The 20,893-nt window shown below is 39.2% G+C and overlaps 1 protein-coding gene across 1 annotated transcript in view; it reads left to right on the forward strand.

The window, feature by feature from the left end:
• The window catches only part of PLA2G4F (phospholipase A2 group IVF), a 43,199-nt gene that overhangs the window by 19,759 nt on the left and 2,547 nt on the right, over positions 1 to 20,893 (forward strand). Inside the window, exons 4-18 of the mRNA XM_075193380.1 lie at positions 1,637 to 1,765; positions 5,461 to 5,501; positions 5,610 to 5,652; positions 11,246 to 11,303; positions 13,651 to 13,817; positions 13,914 to 14,027; positions 14,120 to 14,154; positions 14,667 to 14,802; positions 15,836 to 15,972; positions 16,083 to 16,305; positions 16,696 to 16,810; positions 18,295 to 18,432; positions 18,652 to 18,759; positions 20,313 to 20,507; positions 20,665 to 20,831. Coding sequence (XP_075049481.1) covers positions 1,637 to 1,765; positions 5,461 to 5,501; positions 5,610 to 5,652; positions 11,246 to 11,303; positions 13,651 to 13,817; positions 13,914 to 14,027; positions 14,120 to 14,154; positions 14,667 to 14,802; positions 15,836 to 15,972; positions 16,083 to 16,305; positions 16,696 to 16,810; positions 18,295 to 18,432; positions 18,652 to 18,759; positions 20,313 to 20,507; positions 20,665 to 20,831 — 1,806 coding nt within the window. The remainder of the gene's footprint in view (positions 1 to 1,636; positions 1,766 to 5,460; positions 5,502 to 5,609; positions 5,653 to 11,245; positions 11,304 to 13,650; positions 13,818 to 13,913; positions 14,028 to 14,119; positions 14,155 to 14,666; positions 14,803 to 15,835; positions 15,973 to 16,082; positions 16,306 to 16,695; positions 16,811 to 18,294; positions 18,433 to 18,651; positions 18,760 to 20,312; positions 20,508 to 20,664; positions 20,832 to 20,893) is intronic.

Genomic DNA, 20,893 nt, shown 5'->3' on the forward strand with positions numbered 1-20,893 from the left:
CATAAGCAGAAAGAGAAAAAGGTGTTTTGTTGTAGTATACAAACTGAAAGACTAGACTTTTTTTTTTTTTTTTAATTTCTGTGTATTAATTTGCAAATTTAAGAACTAGGGGACATTGTATAATATCTGTGTCAAAACAATTACTACTACTATTGATCTACTTCAATTTTCATCTTGAAGGCATATCATAATGTACCAAGTTATATTCCATAAAATAAGGAGATTATTCTCAATGTGTGATTTGTATCACACCACATCATGGTGGCTTAGGGGTTAGCACTTCTGCCTCACAGCCCTAAGGTCATGAGTTAAATTCCCGACCATGTGGACCTTATCTGTGTGGAGTTTGTATGTTCTTCGCGTGTGTGCGTGGGTTTCCTACGGGTACTCCAGTTACCTCCCACACTCCAAAAACATACTGGTAGATTAATTGGGTGCTATTACATTGATCCTAGTCTCTGTGTGTGTGTCTGTGTGTGTGTGTGTGGCAGGGAGACTGATGTGAGTGCATTCTCTGTATAGCACTGTGGAATTAGTGGCGCTATATAAATAAATGATCTATATGATATTTAATAAAAAAAAATAATATACTAAAACTGTATTTTAAATATTGTAAGCTATGTGAAAAACTTTATAAATATTCAAAAATAATCTAGTCTGTTTTCCTTTTGCGCACCACATAAAAAAGCTTTTTTTTTGCTCCTTCATTCTAAGATAATCATACATTCGTGCTCATTAATGTGATACAAGAATAAGCATGACAGTTTCCAGTAATGATCAGAGAAATAAACTTTTTTCTGTGTATTCAGCAACTATAAAAAAAAACTGTCCAGACATTTTTGACCAGGATAATAATTAACCATTCATAGTTATACTAAAAAGCATGTTATTTGCGCACATCACTGTTTTTGGATCACACTAGGGGGTATATTTACTAAACTGCGTGTTTGGAAAAGTGGAGATGTTGACTATAGCAATCAATCAGATTCTAGCTGTCATTTTGTAGAATGTACTAAATAAATAATAACTAGAATCTGATTGGGTGCTATAGGCAACATCTCCACTTTTTCAAACCTGCAGTTTAGTAGATACACCCCCAGATCTTTTGAATTATTTACACCAAAAGATGAAATTTCTTCTTGGCAGCACAATTACAAGTGACCGTTAAAATACTAATTTATGGATATATTTTATATTGTGAGTTATTATTAAGGCTTTGCTGTTCATTGTTCAGGTATGTAATAATTGTAAGTAACATGTGTACATTACCCTGTTGCCTTCCTCGGTACTTCACTTGTATGGATAGTACAATAAATAGATTCCAGGTAGGTTAGGTGGCACTACTGAAGGATTTAAGACAGACTGCAGTTGTATCAAAAAGGTGTATTTAATCCATTCCAATGTTTAAGTACATTACTTTCTATAGGGATATTTTTAATTTTTGTACATTTATATATTATCTAATTATACTAAATATGCAAATTTATACTAAATATATATATATAAAATATAATATAATATTCATGATATGAAACCAGATATTGGATGCTCATTTTAGGTATAAAATTATGGTTGGAGCAAATGGATGTGAAAGTAATTGTAATATCACCAGTGTCTTGTATTTCCTGTCTCGTAGAATATTCTGGAGCTGACGCTGTGTGACAGAGACCTAATGCTGGATGACAAACTTGCTTCTGTTGTATTTGATGTGGGAAACCTTAAGCCTGGAAAAACCACTCGGCGAGTTTTTAAACTCAACCCGAAGGTGTGTACATGCTTGTAGATTGCTTCATTAAAACTTGGCTCGAAGCTCCTATGAATCAGGCCAATAGTAGGAGAACTGGTTTCTGTGACATTGGTTATCCTATGCTGAAGGTTTTATAGTCTTGTGGGGGTTCTTCTTCTTTTATTTGTATTTTTTATGATAAAGCAATAGTGAATACTGCAATATAAACAAGGAAAATATAGAAGTGTAATCCATACTTGACATACTTGACAACTCTCCCTGAATGTCAGGGAGACTCCCTGAAATAGGGGTGATCTCCCTCTCTCCCTGAAGAGTCTGGCATTCTCCCTGATGCTGAGCCAGTACAAGACGTGGTTGGCTTTGACATCTGTGGCATGATGACCATTCTGAAATTGTGTCCTATGTCCTTGTATTGATTCCTATGGACGTGGCCATTTTCATGTAGACCAAGACTTAATTAAAGACTGACCGGTAAGACAATATGACTTCAGTAATCGAGACTCTAGAGATTCATTAGCTACTTTTCTTTAACGCATAGTTGCCTACTCTCCCGGAATGCCCGGGAGACTCCCGCATTTCTGGGAGACCTCCCGGGAGAGCACGGCAACCTCCAGGTTCTCTGCCCCGCAATAGATAAGTGGCGGGAGTGGGGCTTAATGATGCAAATATCGCGTCATCTTACCCCTGCTGTAATTGGCCAAAATTATGCAATTTGTCAAGCCCCGCCCCTGCACTCCCACCTCCCCCAGGATCCCCCTGAAGCCAATGAGGAAAAGTTGGCAACTATGGTGTAATCATTATATTATGTTACAAAGCAAACTGTGACAAGTATAATTTAATTTAATAGGCCACCAGCATCAAATCAAAACTAGAACACATTTTGATTTGCACCCAGATTCCATATCCCCATGATGATTCACTTTTTCTTTTTTCAGAAAATATATATATTTTTTTTCTTTTTTTTTCCACAAGTTAATAAACAACTTACAAACATTGTATTACTTTTATATGGATGCAATACATGGTAATAAGAGAGGGAGAAAAGCAGAAAAAGGATCTGAAATATCATTAACAGAATGGAATGTTACTGAAATCATAACTTGTTTATGAGGCAAGAGAAACAAGGGGTGGGAGAGTCTGGGGGGAGTGGTTATGGGTTTTACTAAAACCCACTTGATTTTTAGGTGGTTGGGATAGGGTTTGGGGATGAGATCTGATAAATAACTGTTTGGGTGTGTTTTTGGGCATCAGTAGATTAAGAGTCGCCAAGTTGGTTTAAATTCTAAAGTATCTGGGGAATGTCAAACGGAGGTTAGGGGAGGTTCAACTTCATAATAACTCGTCCATGGAGTGAGTGGCTTGGAGGTTCAGTGGCATGTTGTTCAGTGTAGTTGTAATACTTTTCATTCAGTATGTAGCCCAAATACTGTTTTATCATATCGTGTGTGTGTGTGTGTGTGTGTGTGTGTGTGTGTGTAATATATATATATATATATATAATTTATTATTATATAAAATCGGCCACAACCTTGCCAGTATTGTTTAGAAGAATTTGAATATATGGTATATAGACTAGAAGGGACCAAGTACCACCTATAGAGAAGTGTACAGGAGTTTTACTTCACTTTAACATATATTGAAGTTTTTGCTAAGTTAGATCTAATTTTGGACCAGTCTTTGGGATCCAGTGTCTTCACCGTGCCCCTCTCTCATGCCAACTCGTGAGGGTCTTTAGCAGGTAGATTATGGTTATTAATCAATTGGTATACAGTTGATATTAAACCTTTTGATGAGCGGGAGTTGCGACACAGAGATTTCAGAGTGGAGCGTTTATCTGATGGAGAAGGGATTTTGAGGGATTGAAAGAAATGTCTGATCTGAAGGTACTGGAAGAAAATCTTATGTGGTAGACCCAAACTTGTGTTACGTTCCGAGAATGTAGGGAAAATGCGCATAGGGGCAAGGTACCAGGCGAAGAGGATATTATGTCGAGTCCAGTGAGAAAACATTTTGGGATTGCACGCTGATGTGAAATAAACATTGTTCCACATAGGTACCAATAATGGGTATTTGGAACGTAATTAACAGGGTTAAATAATATGACCCCATATCGATAGTGAGGATCTCACTGTGGAGACTTGAGCTTTGAGTTTGGTTCTGTGTTGTGGTGTTACCCATAGTAAGGAATTTGGAGAATACAGTTGTAGAAAATCAGATTCTATATGGGTCCAAACCTGTTGGTGGGGTGGCAAAAGCCAAAGAATATATTGGGCAAGGTGTATTGCTTGGTAATAATTTAGTCAGTTTGGTACACCTAGTCCTTCTGTTTGGTGCTTAATAAAGATGTGCATCTGGACCCCGGGTTCTGTGGCCTGTCCATATAAATCTGGAGAGAGCTTCCTGTAAGTGTTTGTGTATAGGTGTGGGTATCTGAATTAGCAGTGGCTGCCATAAGTACAAGAATCTGGGGAGCACATACATTTTGACAGCTGCTATGCATCCAAACCAAGATATCAACGCACTTAACTCAGACCTAACACAATGGAATAAGCTTATTATAAGTCTAGGGAACTTAGCCATGTTTTGAATAAGATTTGGTCAAGTATACCCCAAGGTATTTAAGTTTTTGGTTCTACCAGCGGAAATTATAATTGGCTGTCAGATTTTGGCCCTCATCGTGGGGTATATAAAAGTCAAAGATTTTGAACTTCTCTGCGTTAATTCTATAGTTAGATAGGGAGTTGCATTTGGCTAGTTAAGGAGGTTGGGTAACATAATGTGAGGCATGGTGATGGTTAATACTTAGTTAAAATATTTGTATAGAGTACTAAACCCCAAGTATTACATACCCCAAAATGTTAAATTAAGGTTACAGCATATAAGTATTTTAAAGCTGAACAGGCTCCACACAGTATTTGGTGTATAAATGTAACATTCCTCTTATTGCACATCAAAATGTAAGCATAAACTACAATTCTGCAAGTTTTGAGACCAGAGGGTATATTCACTTTGTCAAACCTGCAGTTTAGTAGGGATGTTGCCTACAGCAACCAATCAGATTCTAGCTATCATTTTGTAGAATGTACTAAATGAATAACTAGAATTTGGTTGCTATAGACAACATCTCCACTTTATCTCACCCACAGTTTAGTAATTATAGCCACAGCAATACATTCATTTAAACAGGGCCTGTCCTTGTACACTAACACTTTCTGAATCGGTTGTACTTTTAAAAATGATATTGTTGTTTTATCTATTAGTTTTAGCAATGTTAACATTTTCTAGTTTGTTTACCACCTTGTCTGTCCTCTCCGCTTTGGGGATTTTCCTTCCCTAATGCCAGTCATATTCTTCTGATGGAGAGGAAGCAATTGATTCATTACTCTACTGTTTAAAAAAAAAAAAAAGTGGTCTTTATAACTAATGTTAGAGTAGTGGTAAGGTAACAGCAGGTACCTTTATTTATCTAAAAACCCAATGATTCTTGTTTTAAAAAAAAAAATAAAAAAAAATCTATGTGGTGTTATTTTGGAGTGGGAGTTACATTTGTTCAATATTGTAACAGTTATGGTAGGAAGCACAGATTTGGGTTAATGTAAACATTTTTAAATTTAGAGCTCATGCTGCATATAATCAAAACTCAAAATCATGCAAACATCCTAATGCAACGAGAAAGTACGTGAAAGTAATCTTGTTGGTTGTTTTCTTTTTAGGACAAGGAGGCGTTGGAAGTCGAGTTTTATCTTGAAGAAAGGTAAGAAATAAATTGGGAATCTTTAAGCGACTGGGTGATCTATTTAAAAAGTGTGGAAGCTGTGTTATTTTAGAATAAATGAAAGTCAGTTTTGTCTTCTATTGACAGTGAAGATCCACCCACTGAAATTATCACCAATGGAGTTCTAGTGGTGAGTATATTTATCATGCAGATACACATTTGTAGGAACTTAAACTTACAACTGGGTAATACAGACAGAATGAGCAGTAAGAGAGCCCTGCTCGCAAGCTTACAATCTATGGGATTTTGGATATACAAGGTTATCCCAGGTTTGTACTGTAATCCTCACCATCTCTCCTGTATCGTATCCTATCCCATCCCATCTCATCAATCCGAGCCCTTCATCTCCGCAACTGTGTCCCTTCCAAAAAAGTATGTACTGGAATCCTCATCATCCCTCCTGCATCCCATCTCACCTATAACTTACTTCAGATGCAATTTCTGTAATGATTTCACCACCAATTGACAGCCCTGATTATTTAATGTGTACACACCTACACACTTTACCTTCAGATCTGTGATCTTTATCTCTCATAACCATTATTGAAAAGATTGTGACTCCTTTTCACTCTCTACAGATATTTGCCTACACTGGTGGTCGTGAGTGTGTACTAGAGATGGGCGGGTCCGGTTCCCCGAGAAACGAACCCACCCGAACTTTGCCTATCCGAGTACCGAGCTGAGTAGCTCGGTACTCTTCCGCCCGCTCCGAATCCAAATCGAGGCCGAACGTCATTGTGACGTCGTCGGATCTCGGGGCTCGGTTCTAGCGATACTTCAACATTATAAATACACGCCTCCACAGCAATCCATCGCCATTTGACAGAGGGAGAGAGCAGGGTGTAGTCACAGGCTGATTAGAGCAGGGACAGAGAATCCAATATTCTTCTTGCAATTGCTCTAACAAAAATTGCTAGAGAAGAGCGGAGGATAGAGGTTTATTTATTTTATTTTTTTTTAATATTTGGCACTCCTCAGTGTTTTTGGTTTGTCCCCCATAATTGTGCATAAATATTTCTGGCTGTCAAAAGTCATATCTGTCAGCAGTATCTACCAAATAATTTTTACCACTACAAGTGCTTTGCGCTCAGAATGGATTCAAAGCAGTCCACATATGATCAGAATGAGCAACCAGGTTCTGTCACCAGTCTTGATGTTAGTGTTCCCAGTAAGTCATCTGGGCAAGGCGATGTCAAACTACAGAGTGTTTCGAAATCAGTCTAAAAAACAAAATAATTTTTTTTTTTTACTGTGTTGAAGCGAAAAAGTAGTGTTACTGAGCAAAAGTTAAGTGCCGATTAAAAAATAAAATAAATTGCTAACATGCCATTCTACGCAAAGAGAGAATGAGGCCTTCACCTTTGGCTATTAGTGGCAGATCCCAAAAAGTTACCGAGCCTACAATTGGTGCACAACTACTGTTGCGCGTCAAAGCCGAGCTGCAAGATAACAGTAAGGCATTAGAGGATAATGTTTGCTCTGATTCACAAATTACACCAATCCCTGTGGAGAGTCCATCCAACAGTGGTATGTCTAATCGTGAGCATTCTGTTAGTGTACCCATAAAGAAGGGCCCTTTCAGCAGTACTGCTGATGTGTACCTGAACAGTCCGAGTGCAGTCGGTGATCCACAAATTGAGGATGCCACTTTGGAAATAGAAGAGGATAAGGGGGAGATTTATGGAGGTGACGAGGGCGCTAATGAGGATGTTGATGATTATGATGCAGACAGATACCAAATTGCCTTTCTCAATTTCTATTTCTATTCTAGATTATATAACGGCTGAATAGTTTTCTATTTTACTCCTAGTGGAGAGGGGATCTGATGCAGACAGATACCAAACTGTCTTTCTCCATTTCTTTGTATATTCGAATTTCTAGTTCTAAAGTCTATGCAGGCTCTTTTTTTAATATTCAACTACAAGTGGAGGGTGTAATATACACCCAAAGACTATGGCTACATTGCCAATAATCAAAGATGGAGGAGGTGGACAACCAGGTTTGACTGTATAATTTGCAGACAAGTGTTCGCATTAAGGACGGCCTACCAGGGATTAAACTGTTTATTTCATAATTTATTAGCTTTAGAATTACCTCACTTATCTAAGAAACTGGTGGAGCACTAAATTAGGTTATTTTAGACCAAAAAAAATGTATTTTTTTCAAAAATAGCAAAACAAAACCAACCAAAACCAAAACACGCAAGGGCGGTTTTGCAAAACCAAAACACGACTGTAATCCAGATCCAAAACCGAATCCAAAACCAAAACACGGGGGTCAGTGACCATCTCTAGTGTGTACACACTTCCACATTTGCCCGACATTGTTCCATCATTGATTTTGGTTTTATAAACTTCCTAAAAATCATGATCAACAGACGCAATGTGTTTTGGTATGGTAAAACATGATCGTGGGAGCGTTTACAGTCTTGCAAATGGTCTTGAATCATCTGAACTGCACTATAATTGGATAGATATGTACAGGGCCTGATCAACCACTAGGCTGACCAGGCTGCAGCCTGGCGCTGGGTCCCGGGGGGCGCGGCACTGTGGGTATTTTTTTTTTTTCTTCATTCATTTTTTTTTCGGGGTGGGGGAGGGGGGGTCGCCGCTGGGGGGCGCCGCGGGGGGGTGGAGGGCTCGACGATCAAAAGCATTGGTGGTCAGTGGTTAGCAACACACAGCCAATCGCCAGGCTGCCTGTTGCTGTGCAGCAGACAGGAAGCAGGACGTCTTCACTTCCTATCTGCTGATCTGAGGAGAGGAGCGACGCTGGCACAACTACAGGTAAGTGAAGGGGGGAACTGCCCTGCATATCTATAGGGAGGTGGGGGAACTGCCCTGCATATCTATAGGGAGGTGGGGGAACTGCCCTGCATATCTATAGGGAGGGGGGGGAAATGCCCTGCATATCTATAGGGAGGGGGGGGAACTGCCCTGCATATCTATAGGGAGGGGGAGAACTGCCCTGCATATCTATAGGAAGGGGGGGGGGACTAACCTGCATATCTATAGGGAGGGGGGGAACTACCCTGCATATCTATAGGGAGGGGTGGAACTACACTGCATATCTATAGAGAGGGGGGGGTAACTACCTTGCATATCTATAGGGAGGGGGGGGGACTACCCTGCATATCTATAGGGAGGGGGGGGACTACCCTGCATATCTATAGGGAGGGAGAGGGGGGACTGTCATGCATATGTATAGGGAGGGAGAGGGGGACTGTCATACAAATCTATAGGGTGGGAGGGGGGGGCTGCCATGAAAATCTATAGGGAGGTAGAAAGGTTGATATGTATGAAGGAGGGCAGAGGAGGGGGGCTGATATATGTGACTGGGGGAGTTTTGATGTGACGGGGGGGGGGATAGCTAGCTAGAAGAGTGGAGGTAAGGAAAATAGCTGCAAGGGGGATGGATGCAGGGTGGGAGGTAAAGAAAATGGCTGCAGCAGGGGTTAAGGAAAATGGCTGTGGGTGGGGGTTGTGGTTAAGGAAAATGGCTGCAGGGGGTATTTAAAAAATAGAGCAGCTTTGGGGGGCAGAATCTCATGATTGTGTGGTGGTCACATGGGTGGTCTCAGCAATCACTAGAATACAAAATATTAGTGAGATGGGGCTGGTAGAGGCTTGTATTTGATTGACAACAAATATTCAGATATTGCTTATATATGCCTGTCCAATGGGGTACTTTTAGCTGGCCATAATGGAGTGTTTTGTTTTAACTAAACGGCCTAATCATTCAGGGTTTGCATTATAATACATTTTTGCATTTTCAAAAAAGGACGCCAACTTTCCAGAAGCCAGCGAGAGGATAACAAAGTTGCAAGAGAGAAGAGCAAGAACAGGTAAGAGACAATGGCACAATCTGTCTAAATTTGAATGCTGGAGAATACACCTGAACATTCATATTCAGGAGTGTTCCTATACACCTATATATTCGGAGGAGGGGGGGGGGGGGGGCTGCGGCCGTATTAGCCTAGGGCGGCCAGAACCCTTAATCAGGCCCTGGATATGTACCCAGCTTAAGGAAGGAAAGTTGCAAAATATGTACATTTATACTGAACACACACATACATATTTTTATTTTGTTGCAACAAAAAATAATTCCAGGCCTGGGTTATATGGGAAAAGAGTGCAGGAGCACTCTTTAGATACTAAAAATATACTAATCACAATAAGAAACATTGTGTAGAAGACTCTGTAACATTGTTTTATATACCGTATGTATATAATATATAAATCTGTCTACTAAAATAGATATTACTATTGTATATTCTGATCTACCTAGACAAGGGGACCTCATTCAGATGGGTATTTACATAAACAATTTATTCTAGAACAGGGTACATACCCCTCTCTACCTACAGGTGGTGATGGGTCCTACCATCATTACCTCTCTGAAAACTAACCAAATTAAAACACCTATGAATAAATAGATGGTGGGCTATAACTTCTAAGAACTGGAAGGTTTTGGTTCACATTAGGTTTGCACTCTAAAAGAGCATATTTAGTCATGTGTGTGTATAAAGGCATAGGCCTCTATCTACTAATTGAGAGCTGCTGTATGTTTTTGGAACATAGTGGGGGTCATATGTAACACTTGTGGGATGTTTTTTTTTTTTTTTTTTTTTTTTTCATACAACGCAGCATTGCTTTAAAAGCTGATTATAGCTGCCCTCTGCCGTCTCTGATTTGGCAGAGTAGTTTAATACACAGAGGGGCATTGGTAGCATGCTTGCCAAATTTAGGACTCTGTCCCGCCCAAGGACATGTTTGTCCCATGGGTGGGAATGTTGGGTGGAGATGAGATACCTAATGGGCAGCCTAGCACTATAGCCCTCTGGGGCATGGCCACACCCTCATTGTGACATGGCAATGTCCAATTTAGATGTGGCCACGGCCCCCTGTCCTGCTGATGGGGACTTGCGTGTTGGGCAGTATGATGGTATCCTTACCATATATGCATGCTGTGACTCCATCCTAAATCTGCTCCATATTTGCTTTTAATTAGTAGCTTTGTACTGCTGCCAGCTGGGGGGAGTGTCTGGAGGCAAAGAGTGGAATTGCACCATGTTTTCCTTTTTTTCCTTAGTAGATAGACCCCACAGTTGCAGCTGTCTCTAATTTCTAGGGACCATGTCAGGTTTTAAATATTCGTCCCAGGAAATGTCCCTATTTATCAATGATGGCCTACTGTTACTTTTACAATGTTCTTGTTTTGTACTATCTGCTCCTACTCTCAGTGCATTTTTAGGTTAATTTATTGCAGAAGAGAAGGGAAGTATATATTTACTGTGTGTGTAATATGTATAGGCATGTGTGTTCTTCTGTTACACAGCACAGTTTAATATAAATATAAAATGTAACGTAGTCTTTTTATTCTGATGATTTGATTTCCTTGAGACTTTCTTTAAAATGTTGCTAATTGGCTGCTGAGAAGCATCTCGTCCCCTAGGCTAAAATTTGCCATCCAGCTCCTGACAAAGCTGGGAACCATAAGGCTTTTTCAGTGCTACATTTAGTGCACTCAGTATTGTACATGAATAATCATTAGTGAATAATTGGTTAGCCAACCACCATATAGCAGCAGATAAGAGATTTGTTGCCTGTGCTGTGACATATTCTCATATTGTGTAAGATTACATATTGTGCTATGATGCTGCCTTCCAATAAAGGCAAGGTTTAATGTAATTAGTTGTGACTCTCTACTTTTAACAATCTCAGGTTCATCCATGTGTAAGCGTTGAAGGAAGAATTAAGAAAGGAGAAAATCTAGAGAAAGGTAAGACAATGTGATACATTGTTTGATACATGAATTGCGGCATGTTCCTCTATACATTCTTTATCATACGTGATGCCAGACTGATTCTTTTTGGATCCCTTTGATCACTACCTAAATGTGAGCTCTGTACTGCACTCCATTTAGTCTCTTGCAAAACTGGGCAAAGGTTGAACACTCCTGCACAGAGTGTTCATGCAGCATAAGCACCAAGTCATTGATTATACATATACTGAAACCACGTGGACCACTAACCCATTTAAATTTTCATATATGATCCACAAAGAGAATATACATTCATCATTGTGAACCTTCCTTTCCGCAGCTCTGGAAACAGGAAGACAATGCTTTTCCACTCCATTACAGAGAATTTCTTCCAGATATTTAGGACATGTCTTAATGGCAGGTTGTGCGGCTGCTACAGGGTCTGGAGCAGAGGTGAGGGCCTCTTCTGAGCCTATAGCGGAAGTGGTCCCCTATCTGCTCTTCTGGAGCAGGGTTGGGGCCTGGGATGGCAAACGAGCATCGAACTATTGTATCACATGTACAGTACTATGCTGATAAAGTTTTTTTTACTGTACATCATCCTAACAAAGAACAAACAGTGCCCTAATAGTTGAGATGCTAAGGAGGTGGCAGGATGGCCTGTGGGTGCTGAGGAGGAAATGACAGGTTGTCCAGTAGAAGATGTAAGAAATTGACTGCCACTCATCCTTACAAACTTACCAAGTGATTATTAGTTATTATTTGGCTTTTTCTTCATATATATTTTTTTGCAGCAGGCAAGGATGTATAGTTTTTATTAATAATGATATTTTATTTTTAAGAATAAAATAGAATTGGGATCAATTTCTCTTTTTCAAATCGATCATTGCAGATGCAATTTCACCAAATGCAATTGTCACTTCCTTGGTTTTAAAATATTGGGGTGGCTCACTTGGTTCATCTGGCTCCTCAGCCATTTTTGCTGCCTCCAACTGAAAGGTTTTTTCCATGAGATTCAATAAGGCGCTCAATATCTTTCAACATTTTTTTAATTCTATTTCTGGGTTAAGTTGTAAAATTTTATCTGTCAAGACCATATAGGTTTATTCATTTTAACCTGTTTACAAATCAAGGCCCAAGTCTTAAACTAGTAAGTTAGTGACTCTGGTTTTATTTCCTATTTTATTTCTGAAACTTATTTGTGCAACTTATTTTGTATGTCTTGTTATTAATTGTTTTGTAACTAAGCCTTGGAAACATTTTTCGGATTAAATACATTTAAACTAGCATATTCTCCGTAATTCTTTTTGAACCTACGAAGCCAAGTGAGACTCATGCTACATGTTTGTTATTTAAGTGTGTAAAAGTAATAAGTGTTTTTGGTGAATCTAAGGTCTCCATAGTAAATCCTTTGTGGTGACAGAAAAAGGTGTAGTCATTGGTAAGTGACCAAGGTAACTCCAGCCACAGCCAGCTGTTTCAGATTGCTGTATCTGAGACAGGCTGGGCATTTGAAACACTCTTTATCTGTAGTATTTTGCACAGGACTGGCTCATAAACTGCTTTAATCGTCAAACAAAGTTTTCGTCACCCAGGCTATGCTGTTTAAGGGAAAATGTACTAGATATGTTGCTTAAATTTTTTTTCCCCCTGATTTTTGAATACTAGCAAAAGTTTTGGTTTGTGATCTCCAGCAATTCCACAGGAGTAAAAAGGGTCAAGCAATGCTTAACTACTTTGAAAACAGGCAAGGTCTTCTACTTGAAAATGTAGGTGAAGATTCACATTTTGTTCAAAAAAAACAAAAAAACTTCCGTTTCACCAACATTAAAAGGTGCATATACTGCACTGCAATTCTTTATTGTAAGGATTTTGCTTATTAATTATCTGCATTGGGAGCTTTGTGCAAATGTCACAATATGTGGAAAACTTTGAAACCATTAGTCATGGATGGTTTATCTCAAAAACTAGTTTGAGGGTACCCATGTTTCACATGCAACTCTTCAAAAAGATTTCTAGCCTTGGCTTAGATAAATAGTCTTAAGACTCTGTGGATTGAGGATCACGTTCGGAGACGTATACCACCGCTGAATGCTTTTTCAGATCTGTGATGATATCTTTGCTTTGCTACTACTATAGATTGTAAACATGACGAACCTATAAAATGGTCCATTACACCATAGATTGTCCAACTTTTGTATTTTAAATATTTTCTTTTTCAGGTCGATAACCTTACACTTTTGAGAATGATCATAATTTGTACTGTTATTTGTTATGACAGTGTAATTTTTATAGGCAAATCCTCTGTCAAGCATTACTTTTGATGAACTGTACCAGTGATATCATATTTAGTCTGTAACTTTAGGGAATCTGGTGAAGTTGTCTGTGCCTGGATCCTATGAGAAGCAAACATGTGTCTCCTTCACACAGTCGCAAGCCCAGGAACTCGGCACCCCATTTGTTTTCCACGCTGACCGAGACATGAACCCACATATAGATGTTTGTCTGCAAAAAACTCTGCATGTAGGACAGGTCAGTGACTAGAAACAACCTCACCATAACTACTACAATTTATACAATGTAAAATATATGCCAAGTACATAAAGACTTTGTTATGGTTTCTCTAAGGATGACTTGGCTCCTGAGCTCGACAAGAAAACCTTACATTTGGGCAACTGTTCTGTACCAATTTCATCACTTCCTAGTGGACAGGAAATAGAAATGAATCTCCCGCTGTCCAAGGTGAGATGACCCGCAGCTTTAGAAAAAATGCAAAAAATATTAATCTGATTCCCATTAATATGCACACATATCCATCAATTTTGTTTTTCCAGAATCACATCATCAATATGAAAATGAAAAAAGAGAGGTCAGTTGTAATCTTGCACAAATGTAATTAGTAAGAAGCAGTTACAAATTATTTTACACTAAAAAGGTTTAAAGTTCTGCCAAAAAATAACTAACACCTATAATTAATTGGCAAGTACAGTGGGCAGTTGCACAATGGTATTTTCTGTTTTGAAACAGAAACTGTCACATGTATTGCATACATTATATACAATGAACAAGCATTTAACATGCATGTATGCCAACATCTGAGTAACAAGCAATGGTCAGCATTGTTCTCGCATTCAAACAAACAGGCCACCTCTGTAGTTTTATTTGTTTTCATTTATCCTTTTCAACACCCCCAGGCCTTATTTCTCGGAAATGCAAATAGCTTATAATTAAAATGCAAGCACTGGATATAGTGTCATACTGCTTCCATGATATAAAGCTCAGCCTCTGACATGAGTATGTTCGTACAGAAGTGAGGATTTTTTTTTTTTTCATTACTGGGAATTTCACCTACTGCATCGCTTGCTTTTTCTCTATTGTTAGCTCTCAGGAACTTGACCTCCGTCTTGGTTTTGAACTATCGTATGGGGAGAAAGAGTTTTTGGAAAAGAGGAAGAAAGTTGTTGCACAATCCCTTACAGAGGCCCTAGATCTGATTACAGTACCTAATGCTGATGAGGTGGGATGTTGTATTGTGTATCGAAACCAGAAAATGTAAAATATTATTTATCGTGGTTAGCAGTGAGTGGTAGTATAGACAGACACATGCACATTATATCTATCGTATCTATAGATATATATTAATTTATGATATGTCTGGAGATTAAGGGGTATTATACATTTTTGCATAAACCTACATGAGCATGCTTTGTGTGTGTGTATAATGTATATTCTACATTGCTTGGAACAGTGGACAAGGCACCTACAGATATTGACATAGTGATTTCTGGCTGTAGGTTTTAGTAGGGAGCGCTAATGCCGCACCAATGACTCTTTGCATGGAGAGAGCAAGCTGAGAACAGCAGGGGTTAATGCTGTTGGCTTGGGTGGGGATTGTGTGGGTTCATGAGTTTCCCTTCCTCGGTGCTCTCTGTAATTGTGCGACTTTCCTATGCCCAGATATTAATTTGGGAAGTTTGAAGTGTTGGCTTGGTTTGCCATGATACTAGTGAATTTGGAGGGGATAGAGTACATCATCATCATCATCCTCCTCCTCCTCCGTGTGTGTGTATCTAAAAATATGCTAAGAAAACACATTTCCGTAGGGTAATGTGTTACTGTAAATTGCTATTACCCTAGGGATGTTTTTTTGTTTCGCTCCTCAGATCTTTCAGTAAATCATTTTTAAAAAGACAATTTCTGGACTATGCCTACTGATTAACATGCACTTTTGAAACTTTTATGAAAAATTACTGTTGCACACCTCTGAGTGGCTGTATTGCCTTGGATAAGATAAAGGGATTATATGTAAAAGACAAATAATGGCATCTCTTCTCGATATTGAGCTCTAGCTCTGCAAGCACCATCATAGAAACGACATAAGATCCTATAAAACTATATATATATATATATATATATATATATATATATATATATATATAATAATTTTCATCCCTTAATATTTTACAGTATACAAAGGAAAGAATATAGGGTTACAGTCCATTTAGTGCAATGATTGCATGGTGTCTAACACAGCATATTTTAATTTCCAGGTTCCTGTGGTGGCGGTGCTAGGTTCTGGAGGTGGCACGCGAGCAATGACTTCATTCTATGGTAGTCTACTAGGCTTGCAAGATCTGCAGTTACTGGATATTGTCACCTACTTATCTGGGGTGTCTGGATCAACTTGGTATGATCTGAAAACATTTAAACTGCATATTTGAGATCCTGCTGCACAGACTGCTGGATTTGCTGTAGAATGTTATAAGTCTCTTACTTTTAATGCACTCTTTTCTCCAGGTGCATATCCACCCTTTATGAAGACCCTAATTGGTCACATGAGGATCTTCAGCATTCAATTAGCAAGGTGCGGAAATCTGTTACCTCTAGTAAGGCCCTTGCATTCTCAGCAGAGAGGATCAGATACTGGTCTCAAGAGCTGGTGGCTTTGGAGAGAGATGGGCACAAAGTCAACTTCAGTGATCTGTGGGGTCTTATGTTGGAATATTTTCTTCACCAGAAGGTACATAACATAGTTGTAATGAGACAGAATGTGTCACAGCTGTCTTCATACAGCATATGTAGTATAATGTCTTAATCTTGGTGTACATAATAAGAAATATATCCTGTAAATACACTTGTATATCAAGCAAATACTTTGCTTCTGGAGTTTCTACATAACTTCCAGACGTGGATGGCCCAAAGAATATCTTCAAAACCGCTTGGCTACAGGTGGTATCTGGACTGTTCTGTAAAAATCTGTTCCACCTTTTTTTTTTTTTTTGTCTTTTGAGAGCTTACTAAAGTCTAGGACAATTATGTACTAGTACACACACTGCACAGATTAACACAAGTAAAACAGACATGTTAAGCTTTAAAATATTCATGTTACCTTTTACCCAATGTGTTCTAGGATAATCCGGCTAAGCTGTCAGACCAACAGGAGTGTGTGTGCAGGGGTCAGAACCCTTATCCTATATATGCCGGAGTCAATGTCCGATTGAACATCAGTGGAGGAGACTTTGCAGGTCTGTTATGGAAAATGCTTTGGTTTTTCCCATTGGAAGACTGGAAGGTTTTTGGGGCTGAGCAGCAGCATATATAAAATATATTGGGTTCAGGATGTGTTTATTAAAAAATTGTTTGTGCTTTAGAAATAGTATGAATATTTTAAGCTCTGTACCCTTAAATATGGTACACAAACATTACATACCAGTACAAAATCAAAAGAGAAGCTATAAAGGGCCCTGTTTGAGACACTTGCAATGTAAAGAGAGAAGGGGAACAAGATGAACAGAAAATGGGGCCTGTGTAAAGAGCAGATTGGTTGGAAAAAGTAACAGAGAACCTGAAATAAACAGAAATTTGGATAAACTTCTCTGAAAAGATTGTTTCAGTGATCACTAAAAGCATAAGAAACTAAAGGCGTGTGATAAAGTGAGGTAGAGAATTCCAAAACAGAAAACGGCAATGATTCTACGGGCACCAGATTTGGATCCACTTTGTTATTAGTAGTTGTGGCTGGTGCACTCGGGGCCTGGAGTCTGAGTACGCAATGTTGACCAGACACACCTGCAAGGAATTAATGAACTTCACTGTGGGATACCCACAGGTCGCAGACCCAGGCTTTCCTCCCAGCTGCTAAAAACAGATCAAGGTACTAATGGGGACTCATAGTGTAGGACACGCAGTATCGGGGTCAGTACAAAAGCTAAAAGTCAGGTCACTAGAAAACATTTATATTCTGATCCGCTATTACTGTTGACTGACTATGCATAACTGGTTCAAATATAAGGCTAGACAAGCTTAAATAAATCTGTTGATCAGACACTGAATAACAGGTCTCTGCACACAGAGTAAGTCATGCCAAAAACTGTGTGTGCCGAGTCATGCAATGCACTTAGATCTGCAACATTATTAATAGCGCAGAGAAGCTCGTGCTCTAATTTTAACTATAACTATACTAGCCCTCTCTCTATACTTTTGTCCAATGTCCGTTTCCCTCCCATGCCTTTGTATAGAATGCAAAAGTGTGATTGTTTTTTTTTATTGTATTTGTTTTAATCTTTTTGAAAACCCCTAAGTGAGGAATACATAAACTAAGAATTAAGGTATTTCAGAGAAAATAACCTTTGCACATTACCTTTTATTTAGCATGAAAAAGCAACTGAATACATACACAATTTAAAAAAAAAAATGCTCAAGTCCCCTCTTTTTTTGGAATATTTCCACAAGCTTTCGAACCGGATATTAGTACAAGTTCACCTCTCAATAACACATGCTATAAGTCCCAGGATCTCATCACACAGATTAGATTACATTCAGCAAAAACAGAAGTGATTGGGCAAAGCATACAAGTAAAGTAAACTGATATAAACAGATCATGGTGATGTTGCACAATGTATGCTATTGGCTTACACACAATCACATGGACTGCCAGGCATAAGGCAGCATTTTTACATTTTCTGATGTTTGGTCATCTCTATTTTACTTTTTTCTGAAACTGTCTTAGAATGGTGTGAATTTACCCCCCATGAAATTGGATTTCGGAAATATGGAGCATTCATTCGCACTGAAGATTTTGGAAGCGAGTTCTTTATGGGGCATCTTATCCACAGGAGGAAAGAACCCAAGATCTGCTACCTACAGGGTGAGGGCTGAAGACCTACGTGAATGCATTTTTTTTATTTTTTTTTTGCACTTACAAAATGTATTCTAAAACAACCAAAACTTATTTGTGTCTAAACCTTTTCTCTGATCATTATCAGCACATATAATCTAAAACCTACTACTACTATTTTTGCACTGCTTCTCTCTCAGGTTTGTTACACCACTGATTCTGAAATTCCTTCTCTTGTCTTCTTTCCAGGAGTCTGGGGCAGCGCTTTTGCTGCAAACCTTGATGAGATTTGGTCTCGGGCATCTGGTACAGGGATCCGCTGGCTTAGTTCTTTGACTGATGTGATCAGGGTAATAGGTAAGGAAGCATGAATGACACAATGATTTAAAGGGCAGTCTAACATGTTTTACACAGGTATATTTTATTTTAAATATCAGCTGCTGTCAACATGTGTATATGTAGCCCACTCAGGGATGTGACTTTTGATGTAATTGCAATTACTGCTGCATATGCTATGGGTGACACACCACTTTCACTAATGTCACTATGATGCAATGAAAAATGTAAACCCAGCTCTTGGTAACCAGGAGTCAGGGCTGCAAGAAATATTTAAAGCCAATATGAGACTACTTTATAACAGAATGTTGTTTCAGTGTGTGGTTATGATCAATGGCAAACTCATAACATACAGTACAGTTAAAAAGTCAACAACTGAAATATGCAAAACAAACCCACCCACCTTGCAAAACAAACGTTAACATCTTCTCGGAGGAGTGTGGTAATCAGGATTTAGACCAGTGGTTCCCAAACTTTTTCAGTTTGCGCCACCCTTAGTCTCCAAATTTTTTCAAGGCACCCCTCCAAAATAATTACTGAGCAGTCCTGTTTTAGAAGTAGTTGGGTCAAAAAATTGTAATAAGTATTTAGGTCACAACAGAAATACTTATTTAGTTGTATGCAAAAATGCCCCTCTGCATCCAGGCACGCTGCCCTCTGTCACGCTGTCCCCCTCCTCTGCCCTCTGTCACGCTGTCCCCCTCCTCTGCCACGATCCCCTCTCACTCTGCCCCGCACCAGCCACAGAAAGAAGAAAGAAAACAGGAACTTACCAATCCGCCGGGCGCCGGGACCCAGCAGCCTCCTCTCTCCCGCAGATGTCACTGACGTCGATATTCAGTGACAGCTGCAGGAGAGAGGAGGCTGCCGGCGCCCGGCGGATTGGTAAGTTCCTGTTTTCTTTCTTTTTTCTAGGTCTGGCCCGCGGCACCTCTGGGAGTCGCGGCGCACAGTTTGGGAACCGCCGGTTTAGACTATACTTTCGGTATGATTTTTTTTTTTTTTTAACCAGACTAGAGCCAGCTTGTTGGTGATGTCACAGCAGATGGGTTGATACTACTTAGTTCTGCTCTTATGCATACAAAGCCATTGTACATGAAACTGTGATGCGCCTGCAGATTGGAACACCTTCCTCCTCTCCCCTTTTTTTTTTTTTTTTTTTTTTTTTCTTCATTTCTTTTCTCTCGTTCCCTCTTTCTCGCTCGTTAAACTTTCGCTAAATCATGCTGTAGGTGTAGACTTTTGTTTAATAAACTAAACGTTCTATGTTCTCTCTCTGATGTGTGTGCTAATCATCAATGTAAGCTAGATACGTTTTACTGGGCAATTTGTAAATAGATGTATTTCTGCAATTAGATTTTTTTTTTTCTGACCCATCCTGTTTTTGGGAGGGACTGAATACCTACTTCTTGGGTACTGCATTTGGACTACAAGCAAAAATGTCAGAAATAGAAATTTTTAATGCTTCTGACTCTAATCCTCACTCGTGTTATTGTACTGACTTCAAAGTATGTGTTTTCTGACAACCACAGATGCCGAGTGACATTTCTAAAAGGTCACTTCTGTCTTTCCAGATGACTGCCGGAGATTACACTTCCGGGATCCATTTCGCCTGCAGACTCGTTTGGTGATGCCAGGAGGGATAGTTTCAGACCTCTTCAATGATGTTTTCAAGTCTCGGTTTACTGCTGGAGAACGATACAACTTCACCAGGGGCCTGTACCTCTACAAGCACTATGTGGGAGTAAGGGAATTTGTGCCTTGGAAAGGTATTTGATAGACCTAGAATTAACATGTATAAAGAACTGATTATGTGATGTGGTGACTAACCTTATTAAACATCCAGCCATTTCTTAGAGCTCCATGACAAAGATACACATATTGAATGTCCAGATATCACTCACTAAATTATTGTGCCTCTCTCAGGGAATCACTTGGATGCTTTCCCCAACTTATTAACTCCAATGGAGGAGAATTTATACTTAGTAGATGGTGGATTCTCTATCAACTCTCCTTTTCCGCTGGTGTTACAACCAGAGAGGGATGTTGATGTCATATTGTCCTTCAACTATTCTTGGAATGCTCCATTTGAGGTGAGTCAGGTGTGACGGTAGCTTCACCAATGCTTATTTCTGGTAATTGCCCGATAGCTAAT

This window comes from Mixophyes fleayi, chromosome 12 (assembly GCF_038048845.1).
Source record: "Mixophyes fleayi isolate aMixFle1 chromosome 12, aMixFle1.hap1, whole genome shotgun sequence".
Lineage (NCBI taxonomy): Eukaryota > Metazoa > Chordata > Amphibia > Anura > Limnodynastidae > Mixophyes > Mixophyes fleayi.